Source organism: Mobula hypostoma, chromosome 25, assembly GCF_963921235.1.
Source record: "Mobula hypostoma chromosome 25, sMobHyp1.1, whole genome shotgun sequence".
NCBI lineage: Eukaryota > Metazoa > Chordata > Chondrichthyes > Myliobatiformes > Myliobatidae > Mobula > Mobula hypostoma.
Genome location: NC_086121.1, coordinates 15,509,166 through 15,527,064, shown reverse-complemented (window position 1 = coordinate 15,527,064; position 17,899 = coordinate 15,509,166). Strand labels below are relative to the sequence as shown.

The window sequence follows — 17,899 nt, the reverse complement described above, 5'->3', positions numbered from 1 at the left end:
CTTCGCATCTATTTTCCCAATATTCTATTCTGATCTACCTTGCGGAACCAGCCTTCATCACAAAGAACCGTTACCGTTATAGTTTAACACTTTATTCACGGCTTGCTGACACGCTGTCTTGTGTCTTCTGCATTCGTGTTTCTGTTCTCTTTCATCCACGTGTCTGCTTTCAATAGGAGTGTCCAGATCTGAAGCAACAGGCTAGTGTTCACCACGTAATTCTCTGCAGTGACACGGTTACAAGGTGGACTTCATCCCTTGTTCTGTCTGTTAGGGCAGCAAGCGTCTGAGTCCAGTGTTGCTACTGACTGCCTTGCCAGGTCTGTGCACAAACACAGGTTACATTTGCCCAGAGCAACACCTGTGGTCCTATCCACCTGGGAGCGAACCCTGCCTTTTCAGGCCGATCCCTTACCATAACCTGGTCACTTGAGAGGATTATCTTCTCTCCCTCTGGCTCTCTCTGATCAGCAGTGTGTTGCTGTTGTTTTGCTCTGTCCCTCAGTGTGTTACCTTGGTTACAATCATATCTCCATATAATCATACTAAATTGCTATTTGTAGTTTCTTTCTGTACACTTTAAATTTATGTCATCCTCATGTTCCTTTTCTGATCTGTACCCTCATCCACCTCGCTCTCCCCTTTCTAGTGTGTCTTTAATTGCTGCTACCTCTGCAGGCAGCTGCACTGCCTCTTACAGGTCTTGACTATGTTTGGCCCCCACCCTTGGGACTTGCTGACATGACTCACGATCATTGTCCTGTCTTCCCTTCGAGCTTGGGTCTGCTGACTCTCTGTGGACCATATTAGCTGCTCTGCGGGTCCCACATGTTCACTGCCCCTGTTTTGTCCACGTTATTTCTCCTTTTCCTGAATCTATAATGACCTGCCTTACTCAGTGTGTCTCTCCCCAGGACAGGTCTCATGGTTTAGGCGTATGCAAAAATCCACAGGAAGGTGGACTTCCTCAATCCTGAGGCTCACTTTTCTTTGCCCTCATTGTTTCCCCTCCTGCATGGTAATATAAACCACCTCAGCAACACACCCAAAATGCAGAAGGAACTCAGCAGGCCTGGCAGCATCTATTGAAACGAATAAACGGTTAATATTTTGTGTCCAGACCCATTATCGGGGCTGAAGGGAAAAAAATGAGGTGGTAGGGAGGGGAGGAGAGGAAGGCAGTAGGTGATAGGTGAAACCAGGAGAGGGAGAGGGGTGAAGTAAAGAGCTGGGGTTGATTGGTGAAAAACATATGGGCTGGAGAAGGGGAAATCTGATAGGAGAGGACAGAAGGCCATGGAAGAAAGGGAAGGAGATGATGAGAGGGAGGTGATGGGCAGGTAAGGAGATAGGGATGAGAGAGGGAAATGGGAATGGGGAATAATGAATGGGGGGCGTTACCAGAAGTTTGAGAAATCAATGTTCATGCCATCAGGTTGGAGGCTACCCAGACAGAGTATAATGTGTTGTTCCTTCAACCCGAGTGTAGCCTCATCGCGACAGTCGAGGAGGCCATGGACTGACATATGAGAAAGGGAAGCGGAATTAAAATGGGAGGCCACTGGGAAATCCCACTTTTTCTGGTGGATGGTACGTACGTGCTCAATGAAGCAATCTCACAATCTGCATTGGGTCTCCCCGATATATAGGAAGCCGCACCAGGAGCACAGATACAGTATGACCCTAACAGATTCCCATGTGAAGCGTCACTTCATCTGGAAGGACTGTTTGGAGCCCTGAATGGTAGTGGGGGAGGAGGTGTAGCTCTTGTTCTGCTTGCAAGGATAAGTGCCAGGTGGGAGATTGGTGGAAAGGACAAATAGAGAAGGGAGTCGCATAGGGAACGATCCTTGCAGAAAGTGGGGTGGGGGGTGGGAAAGCACCAAGTTGAACCAGTGTCTGAGACAACAAACTACAAATACAAAAAGGAAAGAAATAGTAAATAAATATTGAGAACATGAAAGGAAGAGTTTTTGAAAGTGAGTCCATAGGTTGGGACATTTTAATGATGGGCGAGTGAAATTGAGTGAAGTTATCCCCTTTGGTTCAAGAGCCTGATGGTTATAACCTTTGCTGAACCTGGTAGTGTGAGTCCTGAGGCTCCTGTACCTTCTTCCTGATGGCAGCAGCGAGAAGTGAGCATGACCTGGGTGGTGGGTCTGATAATGGATGCTGTTTTCCTGCCACAGTGCTTTGTGTAGATGTGCTGAATGGTGGGGGAAGCTGTACACGTGGTGGACAGGGCAGTATCCACTACTTTTTGTAGGATTTTCTGTTCAAGGGCATTGGTGTCTGTGATGCAACCAGTCAATATACTCCCCACCAGACATCTGTAGAAGTTTGTCACAGTTTGAGATGCCATGTTCTATCTTTGCAAACTCGTAAGGAATTTTAAGTTTTAGATGCCATGCTTTCTTCATAATTGCACTTTCATGCTGGGCACAGGACAGATCCTCTGAAATGATAACACCAAGGAATTTAAAGCTGCTGATCCTCTCCACTGCTGATTTTCCAAAGACGACTGGTTCACAGATCTGTGGTTTTCTTCTGGTCAATAATCATTTCCTTGGTCTTGCTGGGTAAGAGGCTGTTGCTGTGGCACCACCCTGCCTGATGTTCAATCTCCCTCCTATGCTCTTCATCACCACCTTTGATTCAGCCTGTGACACAGTTGTCACCAGCAAACTTGAATATGGCATTGGAACTGTGCGTAGCCACATAGACATGGGTAAAGCAAGTAGAGCATGGGACTAAGCACATGGCCTTGAGGTGCACCTGTGCCGATGGAGATTGTGGAGGAGAAGTTGTTGCCAATCCAAACTGACTGGGTCTGCAAGCCAATTAACTCAACCCCATTGTATTAATGTTTGGCTGATGCATATGAAATCTCATAGTCTGTGGACCAGCCTGTGCTTTTAGCTTCAATTTACTGCTTGCAATTTACAATAAAAACTGAAGATTAGTTCTTGTTTGAATTAATATTTGCTCTATTCATATGATTCTCAAATATTCCCGAACACCTCCTTACCTGCCCATCACCTCCCTCTGATGCTTCTCCTCCTTCCCTTTCTCCCATGGCCTTCTGTCCTCTCCTGTTTGGACTTTGGATTTGATGGAGATCCATCAAAAGCGGAACTTCCCCATAGCCAAACATTTTAATTCCCATTCCCATTCCCGTTCCAACATGTCGGTTCATGGCCTCACCTTGTGCCACGATGAGGCCGCTCTCAGGGTGGAAGAGCAACACCTTATGTTCTGTTTGGGTAGCCTCCAACCTGATGGCATGAAGAGTGACTTCTCATTCCAGTAGAAAAAGTTTCCATCCCCCTCTGCCCTTCCCTTCTATTCCCCACTCTGGCATCTTACCTCTTCTCACCTGCCCCTGTCCCCCCCCCCCTTCCTTTCTTCTATGACCCACTCTTCTCTCCTAACAGATTCCTTCCTCTCCTTCCCTTTACCGTTCCTACCCACCTTTTTCTAGTGTCGTCTTCCCCTTCCCTTTCCAGTCCTGAAGAAAGGTCTCACCCCAAAACATTGACTGTTTATTCATCTCTATGAATGCTGCCTGACCTGCTGAGTTCCTCCAGCATTTTGTGTGTGTTGCTGTGGATTTCCAGCATCTGTAGATTTTCTTGTGTTTATAACACCTCCTTAGTTCAGATAATACCTGCCCTTTATAATTATACCCATGCTGACTCTTCATCGTTATATTGTCTCTGTCTAACTGAAATTTATAGTGTTCCTTAGAATGGATTCCAGTAATTTGCTCACTAGTGAAACTAAGTAAACTGGTCTGTAATTAATTATTTTATCCCTTCCTCTTTTTTCAAACAATGGAAGAATGTTAGCATTTCTCCATTCCTTTGGCACCAATCCTGTTACCGGAGAGGATTGAAAATTGATCCTCAGAGCCTCTACAACTTCCTCCTGCTCTGTGAACCTCACAATTAAGGATCAAGATCTTTATGGTGTTTGCACTGGCAGCCATACAGTATTTTAATAGTTTAAACTTGCAGCTCCCAAACTACCATGAATGCATATCATTAAAGTTTAACCATTTTAAAGCGGCTGTGCTTAAAAGGCAACCAGGGATGGGGAATGCTTGCTGACCGTTCTGATACTGCTACTGTCCCAGGAATAATTTCTGTGCAGAGTGGTGAGGACTCAGATTTGTGTTCAGTTGCTTGATCTCTATATGACTTGTGCATGGCTGCCTGTTAGTCAGTGAGATGTGAACTGTACCTGAATATGCTCCTCGAGGTGTTATCGCACGAACTCCAATGACCTCTCCCCTTGTAGCGATAGGTACTTTGTGACTAGCGAAATGCCTTGTAGTGCCGGTGATCAGAAGGTTAGAGTTTAGTTCCTGCTGCTGTCTATGAGGAGTTTCTACGTTCCCCCCATGACTGCGCGAGCTTCCTCCACGTGCTCCGATTTCCTGCAGCATTCCAGCGGCACGCAGGCAGGGTTTAGTAAGTCGTGGGTATATTATGTTGGTGCTGGGAGCATGGCGACACTTGCGGGCTGCCCCCCAGCGCATATTCGAACTGTGTTGGTCGTTGACGCAAACCACTGCATGTTTTGATGTACGCTTGATAAATAAGGTGAACTTTAAAACCTTGCAGACCCGCCACCAGTCCGCAGTCATTTCCACCTTTGTAGTGCTCTGCCTCCCTATAGCCAATTAAAAGACAAGCAGATCTATTAAGCTGACAGTAGATCAGACAGTCTTTCTCATCTCAATTCTTCTTTAGTTACGAACTTTTTCCCATCCTCCTCTTGCAGCTGTGTCTTGGAGATTAATTTCTGATGACTTCAGTGCAATTTGGGAAGATTGGGAATCCAAGGTTCCAAGCAGAATGCTCATTTATAAAAAGACAAGGACATCAGAGGCTGTTTGCATTAACACTTGTGTTGCCTGTCCATAGTTAGACAGGTTTCTGGTGTCACATGACTTGTTTACCTCTCAACTATGAACCTTCATCTAGCCAGGGTTTGAATGCATTATTTACCAGTTCTATGGATTACTAGTGGCTGCTCAGACTTTTGTTTTAATTTCTAAAGTTTCAGAGGTTTCCAGTTTGGTTAATTATTGTAATGACCCCGACATGCTTATATGTGATTAGGAAGGGTAAAGGGAAACTCCTTTTTATCAGTCACATATAATTTTATTTAAAAAAATACAGTGCTTTATTCATAAAAATATTGTATATCCTGGAGTACATGACAATCAATACATACCTCCCTTTCAATTCATTATGCCCTGAAATCAATGTGACTTACTTACAGTGCATCAATTTGGGAAGCACAGTAGCATAGTGTAACATAATAGCAGCAGCAACCCTGGTTCAATTCCCACTGCCGTTTGTGAGGAGGTTGTACATTCTTCTGATCATGTACGTTTCTGCTGGGTGCTCTGGTTTCCTCCTAGGTTCCAACGATATATGTGTTAGTAGGTTAATTGCTCATGTGGGTATAATTGGGCCATGTGGGCTCGTTAGGTAGGAAAGACCTGTTATCGTGCTGTATCTCTTAAAAAAAAAATAAAATAAATACCACACTCATTTCCTCTTTAAGCAGTACACGCCACAAGGTGTTTGGTCACCATCACCAGCAATAGAACCCCAAAGCAAACTTAAGAAATATCACAAAGCAAGTTACAATAACAAGGTATAAAAGCAACTGCACATTCTATTTGGGAAACTCAGAGCATATCTTGCCTGTTTTTTTTAAACAGAAACTCAGTGGAAACATCCTGGCTGCCTAAGAGGAAGGAGGAGTGGAATTTCTCAGGAAACAAGAACTTCTTGCTTTAACTGACCACAAGATGGCCTCCTTCCCAAAGTGAGGGGCGAGGAGCAGGGAGAGAAGGCACCACACTGGAATGAAAGGTTTCTGCTCCAGCTGCTGGAGAGCAAGCAGCCCCACGGCCTGCTTAAAATGATGGAGGAACCCTCTTTAAAAGAAATAGTGAAATGCTTATCAAGCGAAGTATATGGTTTCACTTTTCATTGGTGTGCACAACCATAATTTAATTGGCCTGGTTCACGCAGGAAAATTTAAAAAAAAATACAAGTCTATTATGTGCTTATCTGTAACATACCGCACCGTAGAGCGGGTATACTTTGTACTCTTGGTCACTGACAGCAGCATTCAGGATTTAACCTGAGCTATGAGCAACAGAGTGAGTTCCCAGTCACGCCCCAGACCTGGTGGGACCTTTAGCTGGCTGACTGCCAACCTACTCTGCTACACTGATCCTAATGAGTATAGTGAGTAACACGCTCAGTCTTTTTTCTTTAAAGATACAGCTTGGTAACAAGTCCGCATCACCCAGTTACATCGAAGTGAGCAATTAAAGTACTAACCCTTATGTCTTTGAAATCCTGGAGGAAACTAGAAGACGTGGAGGAAACCTACATGGTCATGGGGAGAACGTACAAACTCCTTACAGGCAGTGGTGGGATTTGAACCCCAGTCACTGGTCCTGTAATAGCATGGTCCTGCACTACCATGCCTCCCAAAGACACAGTACTATGTCTTCCTCTGGGACCTGGACTACCGTTTTCCTTTCAGACACATCTCTGCTCCCAGAGCCGCTGACTCTTGCCATTCAACAACCACCTGCGGTCTTAAAACATCTATATTCTTTCAGTCAATTTATTACCAAAGTACATAAATATTACCAAAGGGTTAAAAAAAATCATGAAAACGTATATATTAACCAAGATTGACAAACATTCAATATGCAAAAGAAGATAAATTATGCAAATAAAAAATAAACAATACCGACAACGAGTTGTAGAGTCTTTGAAAGTGAATCTGTAGGTCGTGGAATCAGTTCAGAGATGCGGTGAGTGAAGTTATCCACACCAGTTCAGGAGCCTGATGGTTGAAGGGTAATAATCGTTCATGAACGTGGTGGTGAGGTACCTAAGGCTTCTGTACCTCTTGCTTGAAGGAAGTAGTGAGAAGAGAGCTTGGCTTGGATGGTGGGGGTCCTTGATGATGGATGCTGCTTTCTTGTGGCAGCACTCCCTGTAGATAAACTCGAAGGTGAGGAGGTTCAAAGGTTCACTTTATTGCCAACATATGCATGTACAATACAACTCTGATATTTGTCTTCTCCAGATAGCCATCTTGACTGAGCTTTATCCATGATGTGCCCACCACTTACTGTAGACATTTTCATTCCTGGGCATTGGTGTTTCCATATCAGGCTGTGATGCAGCCAGTCAGGATACTCTCCACTGTGGATCAATAGAAGTTTAAGAAAGTTTTAGATAACATGCCAAAACTACACAAAAGTCAAGGAAAGTAGAGGCACTGTCATGCTGTCTTCGTGATGGCACTTGTGTGCAGGTTCCAGAACAAGTTCTCGGATATGATAAGGTATTGCACCATCCTCTAATTTGTGCTCATCACTGTGTTTATTGTGCTTGATTACCGGGTATAATATTCACTCTGTGAGCTTCACACAATCAAGATAGATATGATCATAAGCTAATCTGAATCTGAGAATCTCCCAGGCAATTCACATAACTGTTAACAGAAAACAAAATCTGACGTTAGAACAGAAATAAAAAACAGGTTGAAGATTTTTCATCAGAACTAGTAATGTTGGAAAACAGGCTTGCATTAAACTGCAGTGAAGAGGGAGAGGGAGGAATGGAAAGGGAATGTCGGAAATGGGATGGAGGCCAAGAGGGACTGAGTGCCATGAAATGTGGTGTGGCTGGCTGAGCCAGGCTGCTGAAAGCCTGTTAGTTGCAGCTGAGCTGCCTGGAGGAGATGTAAACAGAACATGATGAATGAGGAGAGATTAACCAAATGCTGGAACTGAACGGCAACACCGCAGCGGCTGGAAATTGCAAATAAAACAGATTGCTGGAGGTACTCAGCATGCCAAGCAGCAGCTGTAAAGAGAGAAAACCCAAGCTAACGTTACAGGTCGAGTATCTTACCGCTAAACAAGAGATCCTGTTGATGCTGAAAATCTTGGGCAACCCACACAAAATACTGAAGAACCCTCAGCAAGTCAGACAGCACCTGTGAAGGGGAATAAACAGTCAATGTTTTGGGCTGAGACCCTTCATAAGTTTATTCCCTTCCACAGATGTTGCCTGACCTGCTAGGTTCCTCTGGCATCCTGTTTGTCTTACTCAATACAAAGGTAAATTGTCCCAAATGCTGTTATTTGCGCAGAGTGGATGCGAGGTCCTTTTCTTCAGGTTTATGATTCATCTCTGTGAAACAGTGTAAGAGAAATTGGAACTATTGTTATGGGTATTGAAATAAGTGAAAGTCTTGTCTTGCATACTGTTCAATTCATAGATAGTGCATTGAGCTAGAACAAAGTAAACAACAACAGATTGCAGAATAAAGTGTAATAGAGAAAGTGCAATGCAGGTAGGCAATAAGATAGATTGTGAGGTCAACAATCCTCTTTACCATACTAGGGGACACTTTAATAGTCTAATCACAAACAAGAGAAAATCTGCAGCTGCTGCATACCCAAACAGCACAACACAAAATGCTGGAGGAACTCAGCAGGCCTGGCAGCATCGATGGAAAAGAGTACAGTTGATGTTTCAGGCCAAGACCCTTTGGCAGGACCGCAGGAAAGATGAGGAGTCAGAATAAGAAAGTGGGGGAAGAGGAGGAAGAACCACAAGGTGGTAGGTGAATCTAGGAGGGGGAGAGGTGTGAGGTAAAGAACTGGGAAGTTGATTGGTGAAAGAGATACAGGGCTGGAGAAGGGGGAATCTGACAGGAGAGGACAGAAGGCGATGGAAGAAAGAAAAGGGGGAGGAGCACCAGAGCGAGGTGATGGGCAGGCAAGGAGATAAGGTGAGAGAGGGAAATGGGAATGGGGAATGGTGAAGGGGAGGCGCCATTAGTGGAAGTTCAGGAAATCGATGTTCATGCCATCAGGTTGGAGGCTAGCCAGATGGAATATAAGGTGTTGCTCCTCTATCCTGACTGTGGCCTCGTCGTGACAGTAGAGGAGGCCATGGACTGACATGTCGGAATGGGAATGGGAAGTGGAATTAAAATGGGTGGCCACTGAGAGATCCAGCCTTTACCGAAAGTTCGAGAATCGATGTTCATGCCATCAGGTTGGAGTACCTACACTCCGTCTGTCAGAAAATGCAATCGTGCACTTTTTGCATAGATGCTGCCTGGCCTGCTGAGTCCCTCCAGCATGTTGTGTGTGTTACTTTAATAGTCTTATAACAGCAGGGGAGAAGCTGTCCTTGAGCCCGATGGCATGTGCTTTCAGGCTTTTGTATCTTCTGGATGGGAGAGGGGAGACGAGAGGATGTCCGGGGTGAGTGGGATCTTTGATTATGCTGACTGATCTACTGAGGCAGAGAGAAGTACAGACAAAGTTCTTACAGGGGAGGCTGTTTCCATGCTGTGTTGAGCTGCGTCCACAACTCGCTGCAGTTTCTGTGGTCACGTGCAAAGTACTTGCTGTCATGTTGTGCGCTGGCAATATCAGAACCCGAGTGCAGAGGGAAGGCAGACTTTGATATAGCGATGGCGACCAGAGTTTATTCATCATAATTCTAAAAGAACTTCAGTGGCTTGGCCAAGCGACACCATTCTCAAAACTAGGACCTCACAATCAGCGCTAATCAGGAGTCCGTTTAGGAAACACAAGTACACGGAATCCCTGAGCTTATGAAAATAAACTTAACAAGCTTAAACAGAAAGCACCAGGACAGTGCATCACAAAAAGCAAACTGCTTGAGGAAAAACTCTAAACGATTAACGAATCTAGTTAAACACCAATTAACCAGTTCAGGTGCTGTGAAAACCCAAGGGGCTCATTACAGTTGCCATACCAAGCCGTTATGCATCTAGACAGGATGCTTTCTATGGTGCTTGGATAAAGATTGGTAAGGATTGATGGGACATGCTACATTTATTTAGCCTCCTGAGGAAGTAGAGACGCTAGTATACTTTCTTGTCCATGGTATCTACATAATATAATAACATATAGTTTATACAAAAATCAAAACACTGTAAGTGATGGGAATCTGAAATAAAAATCAAAATGCTGGAAATACTCAGCAGGCCAGGCAGCACCTGTGATTTCAGGTCAGAAGTGCCTCATTGGAGCCGGGAGGGAAAAAGGGAAACAAGTTGTTAAGTTGCAGAGAGAGTGGGAGAGGGATAAACGGGACAAAAGGAATATCTCAGAGATCGCGCTCATCCAGTCAACAGATCAATGAGAACACTGGGCTGGCACAGTAGCACAACGTTTTACCCGGGCTCCACTCCCGACACCGGCTGTAAGGAGTTTGTACGTTCTCCCCGTGACCGCAAGGGTTTCATTCGGGTGCTCCGGTTTCCTCCCACAGTCCAAAGTCATACTGGTTGTTAAGATAATTGGTCATTGTAAATTGTCCTGTGACTAGGATAGGGCTAAATCAGTGCTGGGCGGCACAGCTGGAGAGTCCGGAAGGGCCTATTCCATGCTGTATCTCAATAAATAAATAACATGAACAAAGGAACATTAAAGTTGCAAACTGCAAGGCTGTGCAGATAGAGAGTTTATCTGGTTGTTTATCACACATTGGTTTGGATACTTTGTGTGAAATGCCTACAATGCTTCCTATAATCCAACAGTGAGTACACCTCAGAGTACATTATTGGTTGAAAGCGCTACAGAAATCCGAGGCTTTCTTTAGTGTGTGATACGGAGAAAGGTTCAAATTCTAATGATCAATACATCAAGAACAGTCAAAAGTTCCATCTTACAAATACAAATTCAAACTAAGTTCCCAACTACTCTTTAAGACTGTACGACACAGGAGCAGAATTAGGCCATTTCGCCCATCAAGTCTACACTGCTATTCAAAGATGGCTGATTTATTATCCCTCTCAACCCCATTCTCTTCCCTCCTTCCCATAATCTTTGACACATTTACTAATAAGACCTATCAACCTCCACTTCAAATGTACCCAATGACTTGGCCTCCACAGCCATCAAGAAATGCCAGGGCATTATTTTGAGGGGGAAAAAAATTACAGCCCTCCACTAAATCTTGAAGAATGTGAATCTTGATGTTCTGCCCCTCTCTGGTGAGGTGTCTTCCCCCCTTTGCTTTCTTTGCCCTCTCTGCTTTCTGTTTCCCTTCTTGCCTGTGAAAAGGTGGTTGATCAAAAAATGCTTCCACAGACACTCCTTTTTCCTTAGCAAATCCCACACTTCTAATTCTGGATTTACCCAGGAACATGGGTGTGTTCAAACAACCCAGTGTTTGTAGGGACAGTGTTGTTATCACATCCTGAGAACCAGGCTTAGTGTCCAGAGTCAGCAGCAGCTACAGCACCGATTCATTCTGTCTGAAAGCTGCCGTGATCATCAGTTCCACTTGTACTTCATGTATTCCAGATGGCAACAGAAGATGCCTCATTCTCCTTCGTGTCTAAGTCCTTTCTTTAATGTCAGTTCTACGTCTTTATAACTATTTGCCAAGTTTTAGTGTTATTATTATTGTTAGTAACATATTATGATTCCTTGTATTTTTATTAATTCCAAATTTATTTTATTACTTGAATCTAAATTCTACAGCTTGCTCCAGAGACTATTCCAGGGTAATTTAAACACCATTCTCCAGTAAGCCAAATTAACGTTACTAGATATTTCCTACTCAGTCAGACAAAATGATGTCATCCTCATTTCCAGTATTTTAATAAATAATAACATTATTTATCGAAACTGAAGGAGAATTTTCTCCTGAATCTCTCCAGTATCCAAGAATCCAACAGAGGAGCTCTTTCAGTAATAGACTAAGACAACTGCCTGCTCCAAAGAGTGCTATTCTTGCGCTCAACCTTTATGCTCTACAATGAGTCAACCTATAGCTGGAGTAGTGATGACCCTCTCCTGTTAGACTGTTTGAGGTAACTTTTTTAAAAATTCTTTCTTACTTCTATTATTTGTATATTTGTATATCTGTGCACTTGTAATGCTACTGTGACTCTGTAATTGCCTTTTGGATCAATGAAGTATCTACCCTATCTATTTACTGTTCCATTCCCGGATAATCTGGGCCGGCTGGGAACCTTGCTTCGTGGTCCAATTACATTGCCATAGAGATAGATATTCAAAACTGTCAGAAGACAATACATCTGAGGTTGACAGAGGCTTTTTACCAACAGTAAAGACGGTTATACCTATTTGTTGACACGCTCACTTATTTCTGACACATGTTTGTGGGTTTAAGTCCTATTCCAGAAAGCTGGGATAGTTTTACAAAGATGTGCTGAGAGAATGCCTCACTGTCTTTTGGATGAGACTTTAAGGGAGGGCCTCTCTACCCTCTCAGTAGCCCATGACAGCCTCTGGATGAGAAGCAGTTGAAGTCATTCCTGTATCCTGGGCAGGTATTCATTCCCAAATCACCTGCATTAAAAGAGATTGCCTAGTCAAAATCAATTGCTTTTTGTGGGAGCTCACAGTGCATACTCTGGTTGCTGTGTTTGCAATAGAACAGGAAACACAAACATACATCTTTGGGGGCAAATGATTCAGGCGACCTGATTTTTGAAAGGCATTATATAATTGCAATTAAAACCTGAGGAAAAGCCCAACTGTATCCTCGCTGAACATTTCCAGAATTGTGTGTGTCTTTCAGAATGTCAGCATCTACGTTTTCACTGATGTTTATATGCTACAGAAAGGATCGCCTTTCGTTTTAGGACCACTGTGACCGCTGGGTGGCGCCGAATACTGGAGGAAGGAACTGAGACCATCGTGACCTCGCATCTCGTTGGCTGTCGTTTGTACCAGCGGAAAATACGAACTGCGGTTGGTGAGTTCGACTTAGCAACGGTCATTCCACTCTGTCCAATGAGTGATAGCGTTGTTGATGCCAGGGCCTCAAAGTGATGGCGGCACCGGCTGCCACTGGCTGTTACATTGGGGAGGTGAAGCATCAACTGCGGGATGGTGAGAAAGGGGTGTGGGTGAGAGGGACGGAGGGAAAGGGGAGATGGGAGTGTGGGGGAGAAAGAGGGTAGGGTGAGGGAGTGGAGGTAGAGGAAGGGGAAGTGGAGGAGTGGGGAGGGGAGGATGGGGCGTAGGCAGAAGGGGGAGGGGCTGGTGGTGGGTAGGGGAGGGGGATGGGGAAGGGATGGTAGTGGGGATGGGGAAGAGAGGGTGAGTTGGGGAGGGGGAGGTAAGGGAGAGGGTGGTGGGAGGAGGAGTGGGAGTTTGGGGGAGGCTTGAGTTTGGGAGAGGGAGGGGAGGGAGGGGTTTGTGGGGATAGGAGAGAGTGGGAGTGCAGGAGAGTGGAAAAAGGGAAAGAGAAGTGCAAATGGAAGAGGTGACTATGGAGAGAGTAGAGGGAGGGGTATACGTGGAGGGATGGGAGGTGGATGTGAAGGTTGGAAGCCGTGGAGTGCAGGAGGGAGGTCGATGTAGAAGAAGTCTTTGTGGTGTGGGAGCGGACATAAAGGTGGTGGTAGTATGGGCTGATCCACTAGTTCTAAGAAATCCACCTTCATAAAGTTCTTTGTGTGTAACTTGCAAACGTAGCAATCGGTCTGTTTGCCCTCAGATGCCACAAACCAGGAATGAACTCAACATCCTGTTTGATTTGCTGTCAGTGGGTTTTGTTATGACTGGGTGGCTAGGTGGTTGGAATGACTATTTAAGTTGGAGTCTCTAAATCACTCTTCTAACATTTAGCTATTTAAACAGATAAGATTGCAAGGGCTTAATGCAGTAGATATTGAATCCTGAGAGTAAAATGTTGCAGCAATAGGTTGAATATTTAGGATAAAGATAGAGAAATTTCTTTGCTTGGATTTCCCAATCAATGCAATTCTCTGGTGCAGAGGCCTGTGGATACCTAGAAATGGACTGATATTAGGACAGAGAAATGGGAGCAGAAATGTGATACTCAATAAAGTCATGGTTGATCTGAATTTAGCTTCGGCCCCACTTTCCCTAATATCCTCAATCATAAACTTCTTTTGTATCAGCTCTGAACATATCAATCCAGCAGCCAGAGCTGTTGGAATCTAAACTAAAGAAGTTCCTTTTCACCTCAGCCTTAAATCAGTCCCCTTTTATCCTGAGACCTGTTTGATATAGTACTGAACACTAAGGAAATTAAGGATCTAGGGGTGGATTGGTGAGGTGGAGTTAAAGGCAAGAGATCAGTTACAATATTAAATGATAAATAAGGTCAACAGTTCTCATGCCTTATTTAAGTCAATTCACAGTACTGTGTAAAAGTCAGGCACATATATAGCTGGGTGCCTAATGTGGATCGGAGAGCGAGTTTGTAAATCTGGCGGGAGCAAAGGATGCTGGGAATGATGTGGGTGGAGTGCTGTGGGAGAGGTGTGGGACAGGTGGCAGAAAAGGAGTGTCGGGGCAGGGGTTGGCTTGCATACAGACACAACCAGCCCAGAGACACCAGGCAAGGTCATTTGATCCCAAACAATTGGTTTATTGATCATTACAGAACGTCTCTCTGGTGTTTCCTGCTCCCTTTTCACTCTCAGTCCACAATGGAGACCAGTATTAGAATCAGGTTTATCATCAATCACGTATGTCATGATTTTTTTGCTGTAGCAATACAGTGCAATATATAAAATTCCTACAGTACTGTGCAAAGATCCTGGACACCTATCTATATATATGTGCCTAAGACTTTTGCACAGTACTGTAACATCTGCCTGACTTTATTAGGACTTCAAATGAGACATTTTACTACATTTTCCAATTATTTGGATCATGGATGGTTTGCTTGTTATTGGCATTGTACCATCTTTCTCAGAGGAGGAAGCTGGCACTTAGGACGTCTTTGCTGTCTTTTTAGAGTTGTGGTGGGAAAACCTTCATCAGAGAGATGGCAGGAGTTGTCTCTCTCTTTTGAACCTCATAATTGAGATCTTGCAGCTACTTCTGCAGGCAGGCAGGCAATGGTAGCAGGTCCATGTGAGTAAATCTAACTATCTTGATTGGTTCCAGCAAAAGACAATAGCAGTGAACAAGTTTGTTATAAATTTAAAGGAATTAAACATCTGGAGCAGATGTAGTGGTCTGATGCCCCCCAACAGGTGTAGATTAAGATTGTGAAGTGGAAGTGTAGCCTGTTCCTGTGTTAGATGTGGAGCTGCAGCCTCTCTCCATCTTCTGTTGTCATAGATCTTGATTTGTCTTCTCAAAGTTGCTGTTTCATACCCCCAGGGTTTCTGGGTAAATTCACATTGCACCTTTGTAAAGATCAGGAAATTGCTTATACATTTCAAGCTGCAGCTTGAGTCTTTACTCTCAGATTGTTTCACATTTGTATTAAATTTGACAGACACAGACAGAGAGCAAAAGCTGTGAGTGTGCACACCAAGTAACTACAGAGGTTACTGCAGCTAATCAGGACATCTCGATTTTATTTCTCCAGGCTTTGGTCGATATGTTTATCCAAACAGTTTCTTTCAATATGAAGGAGAGTGGAAAGATGGGAAAAAGCATGGTAAGATTTCCATGTGTTGCTTACTTAGGTTTAGCATGTTTTGAAGGACTTGCATTCAAAGCTGTAAAATAAATAAATAATTTCATGTGTTCCAAGAGAGCATCCCATGTGTGCACAGCAAGATCCCACAACATATTACCTGATATTGACACACTGTCTATGTGGGTTGGGAGATAAATATCGATCAGGAAGAACATCCCCACACAATGCTTTGCCATCTTTAATGTCCATTTGAAACAGTATAATGCCTATTACGAAAGGCTGCACTTCCAACACTGCACACCCTTTGGTATTGCACTGTCATTTTGTCAGCTTAGATTCTTTTGGTCATCTCCATCTTGAGTCGTGTTTGAAATCATCACTGTCTGATTCCGAAATGAAGGTGCTACCACAAAGCTCCACCCAATAACCAGAAGTATTTTTAAATGACTTTCATCTTGCATACCTATTTTTTGATAGGTCTAATGAATGAATGTATGTGCCCAACTCTCTTTCCAGTTGCTCTTTGAAAGCTTAGATTACAATTTCTGTCTTTATATCTCACCTGGTTAACATTTGTTTCTAAAAAAACTTTCACAAACAAAGCAGTTAAGTTTTGCTATTGCTTTCTGGCAACGTTTTGTAATTTATCCTCAACCTATGTAGGTCAAATTTGATCTGGCTTTGTAAGACACACAAGGTTGTAATTCTTTGTAGTTTTATTGAATATTGATATTGTGAATGTACTTGTACACTTGCCCACGTCAGGTCACGGGAAGTTTCTAATGAAGGATGGCAGCTACTACGAGGGAGAGTTTGTGAATGGAGAAATAGAAGGGAATGGGATCTGGTATTGGGCCTCCTCAGGTATAGTAACTCCGACACCAATACCTGTTATAACTAAACAAGAGTTTTCATATAGAAATGTGGAGCCTAGTAAACAAGAAAGGGGTCTGGGAAAGTCTGAGCAGAAGTGCTAACTTTGAGCTTTTTATACCTCAGTGATATTACACTATTAAGTTGTTTTGTATGGGCAGCAGAAAGTAAAGTTTGACTTTGTTCTTTAATCTTGGGCCTTTATTTGCTAATCCTATAATGTCCATTGTCTATTAAAAATGGGTGGTTATAAGTTAATCTGGTTGATGAATCACAACATACCTTTGAATACCAATTTTAATATGACAATACATCCTGAGGCACTTTACGACCCTATATTGTGTAGATTTGACTGAGCCAATACATAAAATTTGAGACTGAGCTAATACTGTAGATGCTCTTATAATGAGGCCCTGTGTTGGTCAGGGTAAGCCGAGAATATTGCTTCCCAGCTGTCTACCTGATACACAAGCCAGGGCAGTACAATATGGAGAGCAAGCTATTGTCTTTGCAGCAGGGTCCCCCTCTCCCACACATCTGATAAATCCAAAGGAACAGTAGAGACCGACATAGTTTGGCACCAGTAGCATTGCAGGAGTTGCCAGTCAGCATTGAACTCAATGTAGGACTGCCTTAGGGACTCCAGCTCCTCGGAGTTTACTACCAAAGTCTTCCCCATGAGTGGATATAACCGCAAGGCAGTGGAGGTTTGAGATCAGTGTTTTCCTTCTAGATGAGCTGTCAATTATGCTGACGAACCCCATCTGCTTGAAGTGACTGGTTCTAAAACACCAGTAACCTACGTTTGACCCTTCTGTTAGTAGTAACTGTTCCACCGGGCTTAGTAGCTAAGCCACACGTGAAGACCAGAAGTTGGACTTGGTTGTCAGAGGCTATTTGAGACATATGCCATTGGGAGCATCTAATAAGTAGTGTGAACTTATCCCCACTACCATCCCTGGCTGTAACAATCTTAAGGAACCTGGTATTAGGTATAATATTATAAGAGCATCTTGTAACTAGTTGTGAGTATTCTAAGGGACCAGATATGTAAGTATTCGAGTTGATGGACTTATTAGGAATAATCAACATAGCTTTGTGCGTGGTAGGTTGTTTCTAACCAAATTTATGGAGATTTTTGAGGAAATTACCCAGAAAGTTGATGAAGGAAAGGCAGTGGATGTTGTCTTTGTGGACTTTAGCAGGACCTTTGATAAGATCCTGCTCCGGAGGTTTGTCAGGAAGGTTCAGTAGCTTGGCATTCAGGGTGAGGTAGTAAATTGGATTAGACATTGGGTGTGCGGGAGAAGCCTGAGACTGGTAGTAGATGGTTGCCTCTGAGACTGGAGGCCTGTGACTAGGGGTGTGATGCAGGGATTGGTGCTGGGTCTGTTGTTTGTCATCTACATGATTGGGGTGTAGTGGACAGCAAGGAAGGCTATCAAAGCTTGCAGTGGGATCTGGACTAGCGGAAAAATGGGTTAGAAAAACCGCAGATGGAATTTAATGTAGACAATTGTGATGTGTTGCACTTTGGGAGG

The 17,899-nt window shown here is 43.8% G+C and overlaps 1 protein-coding gene across 1 annotated transcript in view; it reads left to right on the top strand.

Moving 5' to 3' along the window:
* Nucleotides 1–12,834: 12,834 nt before the first annotated feature.
* LOC134337933 (MORN repeat-containing protein 1-like) overlaps nt 12,835–17,899 on the top strand; it is a 240,582-nt gene continuing 235,517 nt past the window's right edge. Inside the window, exons 1-3 of the mRNA XM_063033345.1 lie at nt 12,835–12,967; nt 15,432–15,503; nt 16,251–16,349. Of these exons, the coding sequence (XP_062889415.1) occupies nt 12,907–12,967; nt 15,432–15,503; nt 16,251–16,349 (232 nt within the window). The 5' untranslated portion in view covers nt 12,835–12,906. The remainder of the gene's footprint in view (nt 12,968–15,431; nt 15,504–16,250; nt 16,350–17,899) is intronic.